This window comes from Cyprinodon tularosa, unplaced genomic scaffold (assembly GCF_016077235.1).
Source record: "Cyprinodon tularosa strain WSP-4 unplaced genomic scaffold, ASM1607723v1 ctg756, whole genome shotgun sequence".
Taxonomy (NCBI): Eukaryota; Metazoa; Chordata; class Actinopteri; order Cyprinodontiformes; family Cyprinodontidae; genus Cyprinodon; species Cyprinodon tularosa.
The window spans coordinates 286,723-306,443 of record NW_024039514.1 but is presented as its reverse complement, the minus strand read 5'-3'; the positions used below and the strand labels follow the sequence as shown (position 1 = coordinate 306,443).

At 44.3% G+C, this 19,721-nt stretch overlaps 1 protein-coding gene across 5 annotated transcripts in view; it reads left to right on the top strand.

The window, feature by feature from the left end:
* zc3h18 (zinc finger CCCH-type containing 18) overlaps positions 1 to 19,721 on the top strand; it is a 65,037-nt gene that overhangs the window by 954 nt on the left and 44,362 nt on the right. For all 5 annotated transcript variants that reach the window (XM_038270221.1, XM_038270219.1, XM_038270220.1 and 2 more), the window contains exons 2-9: positions 724 to 1,580; positions 3,969 to 4,053; positions 10,140 to 10,288; positions 10,367 to 10,462; positions 10,795 to 10,937; positions 13,957 to 13,986; positions 14,510 to 14,624; positions 17,517 to 17,785. In XM_038270221.1, the coding sequence (XP_038126149.1) occupies positions 735 to 1,580; positions 3,969 to 4,053; positions 10,140 to 10,288; positions 10,367 to 10,462; positions 10,795 to 10,937; positions 13,957 to 13,986; positions 14,510 to 14,624; positions 17,517 to 17,785 (1,733 nt within the window). In that variant the 5' untranslated portion in view covers positions 724 to 734. The remainder of the gene's footprint in view (positions 1 to 723; positions 1,581 to 3,968; positions 4,054 to 10,139; positions 10,289 to 10,366; positions 10,463 to 10,794; positions 10,938 to 13,956; positions 13,987 to 14,509; positions 14,625 to 17,516; positions 17,786 to 19,721) is intronic.

Below are 19,721 nucleotides of genomic sequence, written 5' to 3'. Positions count from 1 at the left end.
GCCCTTAATGACTGGTAGGCGCACATGGTCCCGGTGGTCTTCATACTGCTGGGCTCATCTCTGAGGTTCAGGTCTGCCGCTCCGTGCCTCTGATGCAGAGCAAGAGGTGGTCAGGAGCAGCTTTGGGACGGACTTGGATGCCGGGAACCATCTGAAGCTTCACAGCTTTAGCTGACATCTCTGTTTATCTGTTGGCACCTTTTGAGTCTTGGGCTGACCCACCCTACTTCAGCTGATTCCCTTCCTCAGAGACCTTTGGAGACAATAAATAAGCCCTGATGGCTCCAAAGGACTCAGACCTTCCTGGTCTTCAGGGTTAGGGTCAGCTGTGCCTGGTCCCTTTGAAACAGGAGCTGATGGGGAACACGGTTCCAGTCAGGGTTGGCAGCTTTGGCTGTGTGGGGTCTGGGTGGGTGGTCATTGTCAGACATGGCAGCCATCATGTTTCCAGGCAGCAGATGGACCAGAGCATCCATGAGGTGGAAGGAGGATGATTACTCAGGCCAGGCCACCTTCTGGGGGAGGGAGGGGAGGGTTTTCACACCTTCAGCAGGTTTAGCTCATCTAAAGGAGTGGACCTCCCGGGCTTCAGTGTGCGCAGGTTCTTCTGGCTGACCTTGGCGGTCGTGGTCATAATGTTCTGCCGTGTTGCCCTACATGTACCTGTCCGCAGTGGTTTGTTCTGGTCGGTCAGGTGACTACTGTGTCTTCTTCCTCCACCAGAATCGTCGTCCATGGAATCACCTGAGAGCCCCATCCAGTCCCCCCAGGACGGCGTCTCTGACAGCGAGCTGCCGCCGTCTCCTGAGGACGAGGCAGGCGGAGTCATCTCCGACAGCGAAATGCTCCTAGAGGAGGAGAATGGAGGCCTGACCGGGGAGGAAGAAGAGGAGGACGATGACGAGCAAGGAGGAAGATTAGACTTGGAGGACGAAGTGGTCCCCGACTTTGTCTCTGATCCAGAGGATGAGGAGCCTGTAGAAGCAGACAGGGGACAGGAGGACGAGACCATTGTGCTGATGGAGGGGGATGAAGATGATCCACAGGGACGGAGGGCGGCTGAGGAAGAGGACGAGGTCCTGGACACGCCGCAGTCCCCGGACCTGGAGCCAGAGCAGGACAAGGAGAACTTTGAGTCCGAGGAAGATGGCGAAGGTGGGGACGAAGGCTATGGGGGCTACAGGAAGGACACCTCTGTAGAGCGGGATGCAAGTGAGGTAGAGGAGGATAGGAACAAGGAAGAGGAGGAGGAGGACATGAGGAGGGCAGTGGTGAGGGAGATGAAGGATGACTCTGCCTCAGTTTCCCGTGAGCTGGATGAACATGAACTGGATTATGATGAGGAGGTGCCTGAAGAACCTGCTCATGATGAAGAGGAGGAGGAGGAAGACAGCAAAGTGGAAGGAGGAGAGGAGGAAGAGGAGGAGAACCAAGAAAAGAAGAAGAAGGAGAAGAAACCGATCCTCCCTCCTTCTCCAGGAGGCGATTCAAAGCGTCTGGAGGGCTCCAAAGGGTCGGAGAGGCTCAGAGAGAGGAAGAAGGATGAAGACGATGGCGAGATCGATGAAGGAGAGATAGAAGTAAGTTTGGCTGCTTGGCGGGACTTTTATCCTGCTGCTGGACAGAGCAGAGGCGCATCTAAAGCAGGGGTCAGCGACCCAAACTGTTCAAAGAGCCAAAAAAACAAATCTGCCTAGCGCTGCAAAAATTTGAGTCTTTTATAAGCCTTGTATGGCACCGCTGGCTCCATTGCTACGTTCAGACAACAAGCATTGGAAGCAGCAAAAAAAACATTCTGCTGTGTCATTTTTTTATTCTTGTTCACATTAAGGTCTGACGCGCCTCAAGGGCATCTTTGACCCTCCTGAAGAGTGTCCAATGCTTCTGCTGTTCAATGGCAGAGAGCAGCATTGATATATTTGCTTTGATCAGCGGGTAAAAAGTAGTTTTAATATGTTTGGAAGTGAGAAAGTCCACCTGAAAATCTGTGCATTCAGGTCATCCAGATTACCATCCTGCCTTCAAGCATTATTTCGCTGTCGGAGCCGCTTTACAAGCGGAAATCCCGTTCAACAGCAGCCTGTGGCCTCCTCGAGCTCCAGGCGGCTGGAAAGCGGTTTTCATGCACATAATCCAATCTTAAGGCACCAGAATGATAAAATCAAACATATTTTGCTGGGAGGTTTTGACATTTCAAGTTGATTTTGGCGTAAATAAACTGTTTCAGAGGAGTGATCATAGCGCTCTGTAGTGCTGTAGTGCTCTCCAACTTCAATTTTCCAACTCCAGCAGCTGCTGCTTGAGCAGCAACAGCAACTCAGACGCTGATGAGGCACTGCTTTGAAGCGTTAAAGGGCTAGTTATCCTCCCGCAGCAGTGTCACAGTGAGCTTGTCGCAGATATTTTTGATTTATGCCCAGTATTGAAGTGTGGTCTGCGCTATGTTATTCCACGCCACAACGCAAGAGGGACAATCAGGAACTAGCTGTGGGTCTAGATACGGCCAAGGTGGTGAGGAAGTGGGGGCAAGTTTGTGCGACAACCGAGGGAGATGAGGGCGAAAAAGGGCGGGGATCCAGGTGGAAAAAGGGTCCCAGCGTTCTCTCGCACCTCGCTCTTCTAGCTGGTCCATCTTCACGAGTCATTTTCTACAATGGCGGTCATACAAACAAAACAAGCCGGTAAGGTACCAAACAGGAAACACGCATAGGGTAGAGCGGATGTAGATTTGACCAACCAGAGGCCTCCTGTCTGTAGTCTCCTCCGATTTTGGAGAGCTACAGCAGAGTGTCTGTGGAAGGGGCGGGGGTATATCTGCGTTCATTGCGACACACGCAGACGACCTGGTTTCTGAGTATAAATCAGCCTTAAAACCAGAGAAACCTGCTGGAGAAGAGTTTTTATGCTTGTTTAGGGCAATGAAAGCAGCACCTGGAGCCCAGAGAAGCTGCTGCTCCTCTTCTACCTCTGACTGTAGATGTTAGTAATCCAGATGTAGATCAGCACTCTCTTATTGCTGAATCTCACTTGAATTCTGCTTCTTCTAAATGCTACTGTTCATAGCTTCCGGCTGCTCAGTGTGGGAACCAAGTGAAAGTCTTAAGGTCCACTTTTCTTTGGTTCCCCTCAACTAAACGAGCGCATCACCTTTTGAAGCTGAAGTTCCTGTAGCCCAACGCTGTAGAGCTACTGCTCAAGTCTGCTTCATTCCTTTAACCAGCTACAGCGATGATGGACCGAGCCAAAATGGTGGATCTCAACAGGATTGATCTAGAACACAAGGCATTGCAGACTGCTGCACAGCTCCGTACCCCCAGATTCCAAATCCTCCATCAGTGCTCTGCTCCGCTGACGTATGTCGTTTGGAATACTTGCCTGTCAAGTTCAAAAATGAGAACTGCTCCAAATGCACAGCTACTCCTCCTTTCTACCACGTGCATCTTCTCTCTCTGTCACCTTCAAAATACAGAGCCGAGCTACTTTTAGCTCCGGTCCGGCCAGGTCAAGATTCGTAACAGCAATCGCACCAAACAGGAAAAAGAACGGCGAGAAGATCCGGTTTGTCTAATTAAAATATAGTAACGACTGATCTGTAACTACAAATTAGAGAATAATTCTTATATTTTCCCCAAAACTACAGCCGTTTACATACATAATTTGGATGCAAACTATTGGTACTTCAATAAACCAGGAAGCAGATTTCTCATCTCGATCAAAATATTTGTTTTATACCGAGAGGCTCAAAAGTTTAATCAAATCCAGTCAAATGAAATTTCTTATTACAGGAATGGATGAAGAGATGCTGAGTTTGGAAGTAGAGAAAAAACAGTTCATAAAAAAATTATTTTTTATGACCCCATTTATCCATGTTACAAAAATCCATGACTAAATTAAAATATTTGGGCAGAAACTGAACATTTGCTGGATGCTGATGGGGATTTTTGTTATTATTCTTTCTGTCTCTGCAGGACGATGATCTGGAGGAAGGAGAGGTCAAAGATCCATCAGACAGGAAGATCAGACCACGGCCCATCTGCAGGTTCTTCATTAAAGGTCAGAGTGGTGCTGAATGGGTCAGTTTGGGAGTGTTGTTGTCCAGCAGGGGGAGCTCTTGCGCTGAGGTTTCTGTGTTTTTGGTGTCTGCTCCTGCTTCTAATGAATGAGAGTTGCTGTATGCAGGGTCGGATTCTCATCTCTTCCTCAAATTTGAACCTGTCAATCTTTCCCAGGTAGCTTTGATTAAACACAAAGGAAACTGCAAACCACCGGGCACAGCTTTGTTTCACTGAAGCTGCTGGCATACATGATGATTACCATACTATATGTGTATAAAGCACTAGAGTTCCTGGCCTCCCTCTGCTGCTCTGTTCGTCTGTAGTTTGTTTCTCCAGTATTGGAGGCTGACTGGGTATGAAATAAACCAGCATGTTGAGTTTTCTAGTCTAGTAGTTTACTAGTTTTTTAACATGCACCCAGTTTTGTAAACCACCTGCTTCAGGTCATTTCCTTACACGTTTTTGTTCTTTTCGTTGCTTCCCGGTAATCAAGGGCATATTCTCAGCCTAGGAATTACAGCAAGTTAACATCAATATGCAGGTATCGGTCTTTATGAGGATGTTTCTGATGAACCCCACTTTCACTCATTGTTGCCAACGTTTAGTTTTAGGCTCAGCTTTATTTTTCCCTTGAGATTATTGCTTCAGGGAAATTCTGGTTCCGGTAGCTTATTTAACAAAGAGTTAAAGCAAGATGCTATTAAAGAAAAAAATATGACAGACAATATAAAAAGAGTGTAAATAGTATAAAAAAGGATGACACCTGGGTGAAAATCACCCAGGAAGTCAATAAAGTCAGATGAATTAAAGTCGTAGGGAAGTCATATTTAAATGTCGAATCATTCTGGCTTAAACATGTATATAAATGCATTGTCCCAAAAGTTAGAAAATCTCTCTTTAAAAAAAAAAAATCCTCTTATCTTATGCAGGCCAGTTAGTTATCTGTCAGCCTGAACACCTAAATTCAGACAATCATGTATCAAAGGTCATCTGGCAATCCAATTTTTTCAGTCATAGCATCTTAATTCATATGTCGCAACTAATATACGCTACGGTTGAAATAAGAAATCAGAATCATTTTCTTTCCTATTGAGAATTCAGTATTTTATGCTGAGTATAAGTTAATACTGAGTTCAGCTTTGATTCTTATTTAAGCCTTAATACCAAATTTAGCCTTAATGCCTCATTCAGCTTTGATCCCCAGTTTAACTGTAATACCAGTTCAGCATTAGAGTTGTAGGGAAATCATATTTAAATGTCAAATCATTCTGGCGTAAACATGTATATAAATTTATTCTTTATCAGACCATATCGTCCTAAAAGTTAGAAAATTTCTATTTAAAAAAAAATCTGTCTTAAAATATATATATATTTTTTGTTATCTTATGCAGGCCAGTTACACGTCAGCCTGAACACCTAAATTCAGCCAATCATATATTAAAGCTACAGTGTGTAATAATTACAGGGATATACAGTCAGAAATGTAATATATTATACATAACTATGTTATTTATCATCATCTACGAGCTCAGCCTCTTAACCTTAATATTTGCGTTGCCTTAGAATTCGTTATTTATAATTACATAGGAGCGGGTCTCGCAGCCATGGAGGCAGACATCTTTGCGCTACGGCAGCGCAGAGCCAACAAACTAGCGATTGCGAGATCGCCCATTACGCTCGAAAGTAACTACGGCAAGTTGTTTAAGTCTACATGAAATCTATACCCTACACAGACTAATGAAATACTATCTGTAAAATTATCTATGTACCGTATTTTCACGACTACAGGTGCTGGTCATAAAATTAGAATATCATGAAAAAGTAGATTGATTTCAGTAATTCCATTTAAAAAGTGAAACTTGTATATTATATTCATACATTACATACAAACTCATATATTTCAGATGTTTATTTTGTTTAATTTTGATGATTACAAATGACAACAAATGAAAATCTCAAATTCATCATATCAGAAAATTAGAATATTGTGAAAAGGTTCAAAATTGATGGCCCCTGGTGCCACACTCTAATCAGCTAATTAACTCAAACCACCTGCAAAAGCCTTTAAATGGTCTTTCAGTCTAGTTCTATAGGCTACACAATCATGGGGAAGACTGCTGACTTGACAGTTGTCCAAAAGACGACCATCGACACCTTGCACAAGGAGGGCAAGACACAAAAGGTCATCGCTAAAGAGGCTGGCTGTTCACAGAGCTCAGTGTCCAAGCACATTAATAGAGAGGCGAAGGGAAGGAAAAGATGTGGTCGAAAAAAGTGTACAAGCAAGAGAGATAACCACACCCTGGAGAGGATTGTGAAACAAAACCCATTCAAAAATGTGGGGGAGATTCACAAAGAGTGGACTGCAGCTGGAGTGAGTGCTTCAAGAACCACCACACACAGACGTATGAAAGACATGGGTTTCTGCTGTCGCATTCCTTGTGTCAAGCCACTCTTGAACCACAGACAGCGTCAGAAGCGTCTTGCCTGGGCTAAAGAGAAACAGGACTGGACTGCTGGTGAGTGGTCCAAAGTCATGTTCTCTGATGAAAGTAAATTTTGCATTTCCTTTGGAAATCAAGGTCCCAGAGTCTGGAGGAAAAGAAGAGAGGCACTTCATCCACGTTGCTTGAAGTCCAGTGTAAAGTTTCCACAGTCAGTGATGGTTTGGGGTGCCATGTCATCTGCTGGTGTTGGTCCATTGTGTTTTCTGAGGTCCAGGGTCAACGCAGCCACATACCAGGAAGTTTTAGAGCACTTCATGCTTCCTGCAGCTGACCAACTTTTTGGAGATGCAGATTTCATTTTCCAACAGGACTTGGCACCTGCACACAGTGCCAAAGCTACCAGTACCTGGTTGAAGGACCATGGTATCCCTGTTCTTAATTGGCCAGCAAACTCTCCTGACCTTAACCCCATAGAAAATCTATGGGGTATTGTGAAGAAGAAGATGCAATACACCAGACCCAACAATTCAGAAGAGCTAAAAGCCACTATTAGAGCAACCTGGGCTATCATAACACTTGAGCAGTGCCACAGACTGATCGACTCCTTGCCACGCCGCATTGCTGCAGTAATACAGGCCAAAGGAGGCCCAACTAAATACTGAGTGCTGTACATGCTCATACTTTTCATGTTCATACTTTTCAGTTGGCCAACATTTCTATAAATCCTTTGTTTTTATTGGTCTTCAGTAATATTCTAATTTTCTGATATGATGAATTTGAGATTTTCATTTGTTGTCATTTGTAATCATCAAAATTAAACAAAATAAACATCTGAAATATATGAGTTTGTATGTAATGTATGAATATAATATACAAGTTTCACTTTTTAAATGGAATTACTGAAATCAATCTACTTTTTCATGATATTCTAATTTTATGACCAGCACCTGTATAAGGCGCACTTAAACGTCTTTTTTTTCCCTCAAAATGTGCGGTGCGCCCTATGGTGCGGTGCGCCTTATGTGTGTTGTAACTGCGATTTTTGAGACCACCTCATTGAGGAGATGATGAAAGAGTGGCTGAATGTAAGGAGACCAGGTGTTTTTTTTTCCACTCATCACCATCGCTGTTAATATGTAACTCCATGCGTGCCCATCTCACAGCTGATGTGAAAAACATGGGGAAACAAATTAAGGCTGTGCTCGCTGTTCAACCGCTCGACATCGGTGTGAACCGGACCCAGCAGGTGCAGCAGAAGCAGCGAGTTTACATGCAAAGTCAATGGTTGACGCGCGTATAGGCGCAGCAAAAGGTCCCGCAGCGCGTTTTGAGCTGCAGGTGCAGCGTCGGGAGCGTTTAAGCATCTGACGCACGGCCAACGCGCTGCTGCTGCTCGAGATGGAAAAATTGAAGTTTTGCTGCTGGACACGCCGCATCAACCAATCAGAGAAGCTGATCTGGGAGCTGACAGCGAGACAGACACAGCGCTCTGATGACATGATATTAACGCAAATGAAAAAGGCTGGATGGATGAGAAGATGATGAAAGGCAGGTGTATGTGAGGAGACCAGGTGCTTTTTTCCACGCATCACCATCGCTGCGTGCCCATCTCACAGCCGATGTGAAAAAAAGGTGAATCAAATGAACGCTGTGCTCGCCGTTATCCCGGGGGTCTGACAAAGGAACTTCAACCGCTCGACATCAGTGTGAAGCGGCCGTTCACAGTAAGGCTGTGAGCGGCGTGGGAGCGATGGATGACAGACGGAGACCACAGTTTCAGGATAAGTGGAAGGCAGCGCCGGGCAAGTTACGCCACCGTTTGCGGATGGATTGTAAATGCTTGGACTAACGTGTCTGCTGGCTCTGTTGTTCAAGCTTTCGCAAAAGCCAGCATTATTTCTGAGGAGCCGCGCTGCACGGAAAGTGACTCTGACAGCGAAGAATGGGAAACTGGCATGTCTGATTTAGCGCAGCTGTTTAATTCAGAAACAGAGGATGATGACTTTGATGGGTTTGATTAATACTTTGTAATAAATACATGAATAAAGCACAAACATACTCAGTTTTGCCCCCGCTCTATTTTTCTACCAGAAAACTTAATTCAACAGCAGCCTCTGGGCGGGTCTCCTCCTCTTCACCGCGGTGGCTGGCAGGTGTTTTTTCATCTAAATAATCTAAATCTTGCAGCTATATTTGCTGTGATCAGGGGGAATAAAGTCGTTTTAATATGTTTTTAAGTGAGAAAGGCCACCTGAAAACTTAATTGCAGTCAGTTCATCCAGATTATCTATTTCTGTCGGAGGCGCTCAGACCCCCACATACCAGCGGTGCACCGACAGCAGAAATCCCTTCAACAGCAGCCTCACCGCGGCGGCTGGCAGGTGTTTTTCATCTAAATAATTTAAACTGCAGGCACCAGGATACCGGCAATAAAAGCGAACATATTCCGTCGGCAGGTTTCAGGATTTTAAGTTAATTTAGGAGTAATCACAGCGCTGTGTCATCTGCGATGTGTCTGTCTCATGGCCAGCTCGCAGGTTTGATTAATACTTTGTAATAAATACATGAATAAAGCACAGTCATACTCAGTTTTGGGCCCGCTGTATTTTTAAAATACGCAGTAGAGCTATTTAAAGGTAGTAGAGGACATGTAGCTGTATATAAAAAATGCGCCCTATAGTCCTTATGTCTGTGTTAAATACAGAAATGGGACACATAACTGAGACTGCGCCTTTTAGTACGGTGCGCCTTATGGTCGTGAAAATACGGTAAACAAACCTCATCACTTGAGAAGGTAGGTGATGCGGACGTCGTGGAAGACATTTTGTCCCGTAACGCTCGCCGTACTGTTGGGGGGGAGAAGCGGTGGGGGGGAGATGTTCATGTTGCTGCAGTCTGGACGTTAGATGTCGCTGAAAATTACACACTGTAGCTTTAAAGGTCATCTGTCAATCAAATTTTTTCGGTCATAGCATCTTGATTCATATGTCACAGCTAATATACGCAACGGCTGAAATAAGAAATGAGAATCCTTTCCTTTCCCATTGAGTTCTGTCCCAGTGTTCACGGGGATGGACGTCTGTGTCTTCAGCAGGCGTAGAGCTAACAGAACTGGCAGCGTTGTGAGGCGAGGGCTCAAACATGCACGGCTGAAAGCCTTCTACACCAAACCAAGCTTCTGCCGCTCTGGCGTCCTCTTCCACAACATCTTCCTCCCCACTTTCCTCCTCTAAATAAGAAATGTATGATGGAGGAGACTCATCCACGACCTCCGACACTAAACTCCTCCTCTTGCATGTTTATTCTTTCCATAGTGTTCCTTGACAGCGTTGTTTCTAAGTCACCAATATAGTGCTACTTGGAACCTACTAGCACTAAGTTGCTAACTGGTTAGCAAGATGCTTCCGACAAACCGCCCACAATCAAACTTTCTTGCGGACCTTCCACCACAACAATCCCATCCCCTTTGTTAATCGACCGATCACATTCACCTAATTCACCCGTGTAAAGTCGGGCACCACTCGGGAGAATTCGGAAATGCAACAGTTGGAACAGCCATATCCCTACGACTTTAACCAATCGCATCAAATCGGTCTGGTTTCTGGGTCTGATCAGTCATGGTTTATGTTCTGTTCAGGAAACTGTACCTGGGGGATGAACTGCAGGTTCATCCACCCTGGAGTCAACGACAAGGGGAACTACTCTCTCATCAGCAAGCCTGACCCTTTCTCCCCCAATGGAGCGCCCCCTGGAGGACCCCTGCCTCTCATCCCTAACAGTCCTTGGGTGAGTTCATCTCCATGTAAACATGAGCTGGAAGCTTCCCTGTCTGTGGGAGGCTGACCGAGTGTTTCCGTGTTGCAGGCTGCTCCTGTGGTGGAGGAGCTCCCTCCCCCGCCTCCGCCGGTGGAGCCTCCTGTGGAGAGCGCCTGGGAGAGAGGACTGAGGCACGCCAAAGAGGTAAGCGCTGCCAATCAGGAGGAACCTCCATGTTCTGACATCCTTTCAGGATCAGTAGATGTTTGGATCTCTACCTTCACTATCTTCATGGATGTGTTATTAACCCCAGGGTAGCTTAGACCTGTAGGGCCCTTTTGGCCCCGCCACAGTTGAGTCAATTCAAACCTTCTGGCTCCACTGGAGGTTTGTTGCATTGAAACTATGGATGCTCCCTCTGGGTCAGGTCACAGAATTAAACACTGGTGGATGGATATGCAGCAGACGAACCAATTTTGTTGCAGGTTTGATCAGCAGGTGTCAGTGAGTCTCACAGTTTTGGTGTTTCCTTGTAGGTGCTGAAGAAAGCCACCATCCGCAAAGAGCAGGAGCCCGACTTTGAGGAGAAGCGCTTCAATGTGACGATCGGAGAGGACGAGAGAGAGTTGGACAAAGAGAACGAGTTCTTTAGAGAACGCAGCTACCGGATCATCCGAGAGTACGACACGCTCACATGCAGCCGTCCCACAAACACAGCATGTCCGCGCACAGACGCACATCTTCTAACAACGCGACAGACTGGAGCTAATGGTGGAGGAGAAAAGGATAGGAGGGGGTCTTAAGGAGGTTCCTGATCTAGATGGTCCTTGATTAGGATTAGGGCTGCAACTAACGATTATTTAAAAAATCGATGAATTGGCCGATTATTTTTTCGATTAATTGATGAATCGGACAAAAAAATTTTTTTGTATTAAACTCTTTATTCCAAAATAAACATTTTAGACAGAACAAACAAGCACACAAGTACAGGTTGCTCATTAACTGTACTGGTGCAATATGAAAAATAAATGTTTGTGTTAAAACTACGCAAACTTACATGAGAAATGTAGCTGTACATCCACAAAATATAGGGTTATTTGTTTCATAAAGTGCAAAAAAAGACATTTTTGTTTTTAAAAGCCCCTAAGGGGCTCAAACAACAGGTCCCCCCATTTCAACAAATGAGTTTTTTTTAGACTAGAAGAGTTCTGCCTTTTCAGACAGGAAAGTACAGCAGTTAAAGTTGCTACTTGAGAAAATACTGAACCATAGAGATAAAAATAGCCCTGTGATTCAAATTATAAATTGTATTTGGAATAAAAATGAGAGAACTAGGGGTGCTAAAAAACACATCCTCCAAAGACAGATATTTACATGGAAATGTGGCAGATAATTAATTGACATATTACTGATCTTGCTGGATTTTATTCTGCTTTACTTCCATAAATTGCAGGATCTTCTTTACTTTATCTTTGGCAGAAGATTTAAACTTTAAAAGTCTTGCCCTCATAATTTGCAAGTTAATTTATTTATAAAGAAAATATAAACGCTGCTTAAGCTAATTCAAATGAAATTAAAAGTAAAATAAGTAGCCAACCTTATCACTGTCTGTAACCTACTAACACGGTAAGGAAAGCATCAGATGAGCTACCAGAGAAACTAACGTTACGTTTCCCCACTTTAAAACCAAACAAACAAAGTCGCTCATCCTGCTGATCAGCTCTCTTCACTGCCATCCAAGGCTCCATCTTGTCTTCTTTTCAGGTGCTGCATCAAAACAGTGGTGCTTCCGTGCCATGTTCATTTGTTTTTACAAAAGTTGCATGTTACAACTTTTTTCGCTTTACAAAGCGCAGGCTATCTGTGAATTGAGACGCAGCTTGCGTTTGCGGTATCGGTCATTAGAACAGTTGACGTTACTGCCTTTTGAAAACAGCCTTTGCTCAGCTGCGGCGCTGGCTCGCTCTTCCTTTTATTTTTTTTTCTTCCCGCGGTTCACTCAAGTGGCAGTGATGACGACGGCGGCGATTTTATTGATTCGTTGTTGCAGCCCTAATATAGGGTAGATCTAGTCTTTGGTTTAACAATGAGGATCAGTCAGATCCATTGATCCCACCCTCATTCGGAGAGGTCTGACTGCCATGTGACGGTCCAATCACAGTCATGGCTGTTCATGTACTCATTGGATAACTCTGCATTCCAGCTGTCCAGCACGGAGGTGGAGGGCTCATGGTTTGGGCTTGTTTTGGACCTGGGCGCCATATTTTGTCTTTATATATATATATCTATATATATATATCTATATATAGATATATAGATATATATATAAGGGATGGGACGATTTATGAAAACTGTCAGAATCGTTCGGTTCGACTGTCTCGGTTCGGTTCGCGTGTGTTTCGTTCGGTTCATGCGCTGCTCCTTTTTTTCATAGAGGAAGGGATTACACTCCAGAGCAGAAGGTGGCGGTACTGCGACCAAAGCCAACCGCCAGTAGTAAACAAGAAGAAGAAGAAGGAAGCAGCTTAGCCGGGTGTAGCAGGGAAAAAAATCAGTTGTTGTGGAGAATTGTGTGGGTATGGCGAGTGGGAAAGAACAGGAGTTGGAAGACGCGCCAGCAGCACTTTATAGGTCTGCTGTATGGGACCACTTTGCATTTAGAGTGACCTACGATGACGGCGGAAAGAAAGTTGTGGATAAAAGTACAACAGTGTGCAAGCATTGTGCAACACGTTTTGTTTATGCTAACAGCAACATGTCATGCTAACCCCGAAATCCCTCATACTCCGTCAGCAACCCCCGCTCCGCCCTGCTGCGCTCCAGACCGGCTGCTCAAAGCAAAGCCTACAGCCCCCGCTGTGGCTTCGTCCACTCCCCTCTGAGTTCCTTGGAGATGGTAGAGAGCATGTAACCTGACAACAGCCAGATGCATGTGGCGGAGCGAGACATGCATCTGGCTCTTGTCAGGTTAGAGAGCATGCGCCAGATGATTAAATTCAAAGCAGCAAAACATACGGAAATGATCCAGGGTTTCCGCGGATCATTTAAAATAATTACAATCCATTATTTTTGGGGGGATTTTTTTCATTAATTTCATAATTTTTAATGGGATTTCGGTGTAACAATCAACATGTATCGAATCGAACCGAAAACCGTGACCAGAAACTGTGAATCGAACCGAACCGTGGATTTTGTGAATCGTTCCACCCCTAATATATATATATTCTAAATCAGACTGAACATGTCAGGACATTGTGGTTGGATTCTGCAAAATCAGAGTGAAATCAGAATCTGATTGAGATATTAAAACCAGACTATTTCTGACTATAAGCAGCCCTTTTCTGACTGTTAACAGCCTGATTCTGGCTGTTAACAGCCTGTCTCTGGCTGTCAGCAGCCCGCTCTGATTGTTTACGCAGTGTTTCTGGCCGTTAGCAGCCTGTGTCCGACTTAGTAGCCGTTTTCTGGTTGTTAGTAGCCCGTTTCTGGCCGTTAGCAGCCAGTTTCTGGCAGGAACCCCTCAAGTCAGGGTCCTTCAGGTTTCATTGGGGTTCTGATTCAGCCCACCGGAATCAGCTTATTGGACATTAATGACAGCAGGACATTTACAGGCTCATTCAAACACATCTTAACGTCAGAACCTGGACGCAGCTGCTGTTTGGGGCGAATAACTCACATGGTTTCTCTTCTTCTTTCAGGGAAATGGACTTCAGAGACCCTATTTATGGGTGAGTGCCAGTCCTGCTCATGCCAAAACACGTAAATCATCTTAAGCTACTTGAGCTGCTCCTTTAGCAATAGCTGGAGCATTTGCAAAGTTTTATTATCAACATCCACAATAGGCAGGGGTATCTCCTCACAGACCTCTGGACTTTGCTGACAGGGTCTGATTTAAGATAAGAAGGGATGTCTACTCCTTTGCTGGAATTCAGATGGTGACCTTTGAACCTTCACAGGTTGATCTGCTGCAGCACTTTTTTTCCCTCTGAGGTTTTTGCTGATGTTTTGCCATCTTGGCAAAGTGTTTGCAAACCACTGAAGCTGCTGAGCTTTTCAGACATGATCTTATGAAGCTGCTGCCATCTGTGGTTCCTTCTACACCCGAAACGGTCGAATGAATCATGTTGAGTACATCGGGGGGGTTATTTCAGATTTATTTTGTCAGGATTGAGTCTGGGAACTAATTCTGTCCTGATTGTTTGTTTCATTTTATATGGAAGCAAATGTTCTGATTGGTGTTTGTGTCTGCAGCGAGCCCTATGCTGACCCGTACTACGACTATGAAATGGAAGCCTTGTGGAGGGGCGGCCAGTATGAGAACTTCAGGGTTCAGTACACCGAGGCTCCTCTTCCGTACCACTTCAACGTAAGTAGCATCACTCCGCATCTCTGGGATCGAAGCAGTGGGTGCATCAAGTCACTGAATCTGCTCTGGATTTATTTAGAAAAGGTTAAACTGCTTCTCTGCAGCTATTGATTTATTTAGTCATGGATTCATTTAACGATTCCACAATCTACAAACAGTTTTACATTTTGGAAATTAATTGGAAATGGCAAAAATAAAATGTAGAAAACCTGTAAGTTCTTAGTTTAATGCAGATGGTAGCTGATGGTTAACGGTTAAAAGAAAGGACAGTTTGGACCAGAGGAAGCTAAAGCTGCCAGCAGAGACCTTCTGTATGTCAAAGATTTAGTTTGTATCTTAAAAGGAAAATGTTTATATTTTCTGAACAGTTTTGGCTTGGTTGCTGTACAGATTGAGTCGTCCTTTGAGCAAATGACTTATTTTGATGTCTTTTCTCTCCAGTTAGTGCTATATTACATTGACGATGGAATACCCATGAATGGTTTCAGCCCCACTGACAGCTCTCTGGTTTATCTGCAGCTTGATGTGGTTTTAGTAAACGGTTGAGAAGCTATGGAGCTATATCAGTCTCAATTTTCACAAATACAAATGTGTGATTCATACATGCACAGGACAAGATCCACACAAGCACAGCCCGATTCAAACAAGCACAAATAACCCAAAGTATTTCTGGTCCATAAATTAAGTTGCCCCCAGATTCCACATACTCTGCTCCGCCCCGCTAACGTTGTGCAGGGCACTTCACACTGGTGTTAATCAATAAGAACTGTTCCACCTCTACTCCTCCATACGTCACCGTCCATGTACATCATCTCTGTCCTTCACCGTCAGAATACGGAGCTGAGCTATTTTTAGCTACGGTCCAGCCAGGTCAAGGTCCGCTATTGCAATCGCACCAAACAAGAAAAAAAACGCTGAGAAGATCCGGTTTGTTAAATTAAAATATGGTAAACGGGTAACTAGAAATTAGCATAATTCTAAAAAAATCCCCAAAACTAAGACCGTTTAATTATTGTTTGCAAACTCTTGGTACTTCAACATACCAGGAAGTAGGTTTCTCATCTTGATAAAAATATTTATTTTATACTGAGAGGCTTAAAAGTTTCATCAAATCCAGTCACAATAACTTCCAAGAGCGTATCTCACAAGTTCGAAAGAAACGACTTATCGCAGGCATGGATGAAGAGATGCTGAGTTTGATGCTGATGATGAGATTTGATTATATCATATTAAATTAAGCGTTCATTACCGCAGGTTTTTCTCCCCATGTATTAAAGTTGTAGGGAAGTCATATTTAAACGTCAAATCATTCTGGCTTAAACATGTATATAAATGCACTATTTATCAAACAATATTGCCCCAAAACTTAGAAAATTTCTATTTAAAAAAAAAAAATCATGTCTTAAAATATATGTTTGTTTTTTTTTGTCATCTTCTGCAGGCCAGTTAGTTATACGTCAGCCTGAACACCTAAATTCGGCCAATCATGTATCAACGGTCATCTGTAAATCCAATTTTTCAGTCATAGCATCTTGATTCATATGTTGCAGCTAATATAACCAACGGTTGAAATAAGAATCCTTTCCTTTCCCATTGAGTTCCATCCCAGTGTTCACTGGGATGGACGTCTGTGTCTTCAGCAGGCGTAGAGCTAACAGAACTGGCAGCGTTGCGAGGCAAGGGCTCAAACATGTACGGCTGGAAGCCTTCTACACCAAACCAAGCTTCTGCCACCCTGGCGTCCTCGTCCACAACAACTTTATCCCCGCTTTCCTCCTCTAAATAAAAAATGGATGACGGAGGAGACTCATCCACGACCTCCGACACTAAACTCTCCTCCTCTTGCATGTTTCCTCTGTCCATAGCGTTCCTTGACAGTGTCGTTTCTAAGTCACCAATTTAGTGCTACTTGGTCCCAATGGAATTTCCCATTGGGAACCTACTAGCACTAAGTTGCTAACTGGTTAGCAAGATGTTTCAGAGAAACTGGCCACAATTAAACGTGCTTGCGAACCTTCCACCACAACAATCCCACCCCCTTATAATCGACCAATCACATTCACTTAATTCACTCATGTAAAGTCGGCACCACTCTGGAGAATTCGGAACATTTGGAATGGCTTTTTCCCTACGACTTTAAATGATAATACAGCGCATGCTTCCCTCGGGCTCCAAGGAAGTCGGAGTGGAGCAGAACGGGAGGAACCGTGGAGGATGTAGGCTTTGCTTTGCGCAGGCGGTCTGGAGTGGAGCGAGGAGCATATGGAGGATGTGCGTTTCTTGTAATTGGCTTATGCAAGGGAGCTCTGAGATTGGTCGCAAACCATCCCCTGTTTAAAAAAAATGCATTTGTGTATCGAGAAACGTCAAGGAAGTCTCAAAAATCCACACACAAACGCAGTGAAGTTTAAAAACCACTGGTAGTTTGTAATTTAATTTATAATTGTTTATGGACCAGAAATACTTTGGTGAATGTTGTTCTGTGCATGTTTGGATCTTGTGTGCTTGCGTGAATCATTCTGTCTGTCTGTGAATCTTGTCCTTTGTGTGGGGAATTTTTTGTGCTTACGTGAATCGTGCTGTGCGTGTGTGGATCCTGTCCTGTGCATGTATAAATCACATATGTGTATTTGTGAAACAGTGCCCGTTCTTCTGCCTCTGCTTGGAATAGAGGTTGCCTCATTTTTGATGTTTCAGTCTGCTCTGTGCCCCTCCACTCCTGAGCTTAACAGGTGCCAAATTAGCAAGAGTAATATGTAAAGTGGCACATAGACCAGCTAGAAACAAAAGAAGATGGCTGGAAGATGCTCAGAGGGTCTGAGGCCACACGAACTAAGCCTGTCTGATGAGGAAAAGACATTTCATTTTGTCCCTTACTACCAACTTCTGCAGGAGCGCGAGCGCGACCTCCGGGAGCGTCACCGAGACAGGGAGCGGGAGCGAGATCACCGCGAGAGGGAGCGCCGGCAGCGGGAGAGGGAACGAGAGCGGGAGCGCGAGAAGGAGAGGATTCGACGGAAAGAGGAGTGGGAGAGAGAAACGCAGCGTTTGAAACGCAACGAGAAGGAGAGGCCCAAGATGCGTCCTCCTCGCGAAGCCAGGGAGAAGAAGGAGGAGGACAAGCTGAAGCCACGCTCCCCGCTCGGGCCGCCGCCGCCTAAGTAAGGATATTTGAGTTTGACTAATTAATCTCAGTGATGACGGACCGTCTGTGACACAGCAGATTAATAATTGCTGAATGACATCATGTCCTCAGGCATTTCTGCCTGATATTGAGCTGTGGTTAATGAATAGTGGTTAAAGAACGACTGCAGCTGCACCTTTTCCTTTCATTTGCTGATCTGTTAGAGGTGGCAGGTGGGGCTGAGGAATCAATCAGTATATAGTTAAAGGAATAGTACACCCAAAACATGATTAGCCTTCATTTTCTACTCACCCCCATGCTGAACAACACTCTGGAGTACTTTTTTGATATCTCAAATGCATCTGGAGATCTGAGAGGCTTCTTGCTGTCTGCTGACATTCAAATAATGGAGGTCCATGGCGCCCGAGGCAGAAAGGTCCATAAAAGTCCACAAAAAACGTGTCAATATTCCTCCATACTGCTCGTCCAATGTATTCCAAGTGTCCTGAGTGGGTAGCGTCCAGAATTTACTCGAAACGAAGTCATTTAGAATGTTTTTAGAGAATAAACAGTAGTGTATAGGATTTCCTGAAAGCGCGCACCTGCGCTTTTAAGACGCTACGGAAGCCGGCAGACCAAACCAGATGAAAGTGCGCATTCAACTCAGTGTTGAGGAAGAGCATGAGTTCTTTGCCGAGCTGAATGCGCACTTTCATCTGGTTTGGTCTGCCGCGGTTTCTGTAGACTCGTGAACGAGCTTTCAGGAAATCCTATCCACTACTGTTTATGCTCTAAAAACATTCTAAATGACTTCGTTTCGAGTAAATTCTGGACGCTACCCACTCAGGACACTTGGAATACATTGGACGAGCAGTATGGAGGAATATTGACACGTTCTTTGTGAACTTTTATGGACCTTTCTGCCTCGGGCACCATAGACCTCCATTATTTGAATGTCAGCAGACAGCAAGAAGCCTCCCAGATCTCCAGATGCATTTGAGATATCAAAAAAGTACTCCAGAGTGTTGTTCAGCATGGGGGTGAGTAGAATATGAAGGCTAATCATGTTTTGGGTGTACTATTCCTTTAAAGATACCTGATCAGCATCAATAGAAAGTTTTACAGATAACTTTTTCACTCTGATTCAGAACCACATGGTTTTCTGTGGATGTAGGCAGGGAAAAGATTTAGCTCCTCACAGCCAAGCTAAGGCAGGCTGGTTTCTAGAGGAATGTTTGGGTTAGTAGTTAGGCGTCCAGTTAAAGTTCAGGCGTTTCCATTGATCCTTATTAAGAACAAGCAAACAAAACACTGATCAATACATATCTTTACCAGCTGATCTTCACTTCAATTCAGTATATTTCTCTAACGCCACTGGGGTAACCCTCTGAAGGACTGGTGTGGACATGTCCCCACCAGCTTTGGCATAGAGGGGACAGTCCCCACCAATTATTTCCGATTTTTTTTTTTCCCCCTTGTCGCTGATTTACTTTAGCCAACAGTAACTAGGGTTAAGTGCAGGTCTGTGTTCAGAGTGTTTTCAGTCCTCGTTTTTTCCTCGCTCTCGAGTCCCAACTCTTGAAATATCATCGGATCTGTCGCTTTGGGACATAATATTATTTGGGGTCGCTGTTCACTGCGTACAGAGTAGCTACGTGGAGGAACAGAGACACAGCAGCACTCAGTGAATTTCAACCAGCAGCTACTTCCATATATGTTTCAGTAAAAGTTAAGAGATAGGTTGGTTAAAAAAATTAAGAGATGCCACTGAAAAATCCGTTCGTTACACATACGGAGCTTTATCAGCTAAAAATGGCAACAGAGTGTACATTTATATAAGTTAAAAAAGACCATTACTCAGAGTTACTGATTAAAACACGTATATGTTGTTTTCTTATTGAACAGAGAATTTGACTGCAAAGCTTCTAGATACTTTGAAAAATAGTTTCTCTGGCATCAATATATTGGTAGAC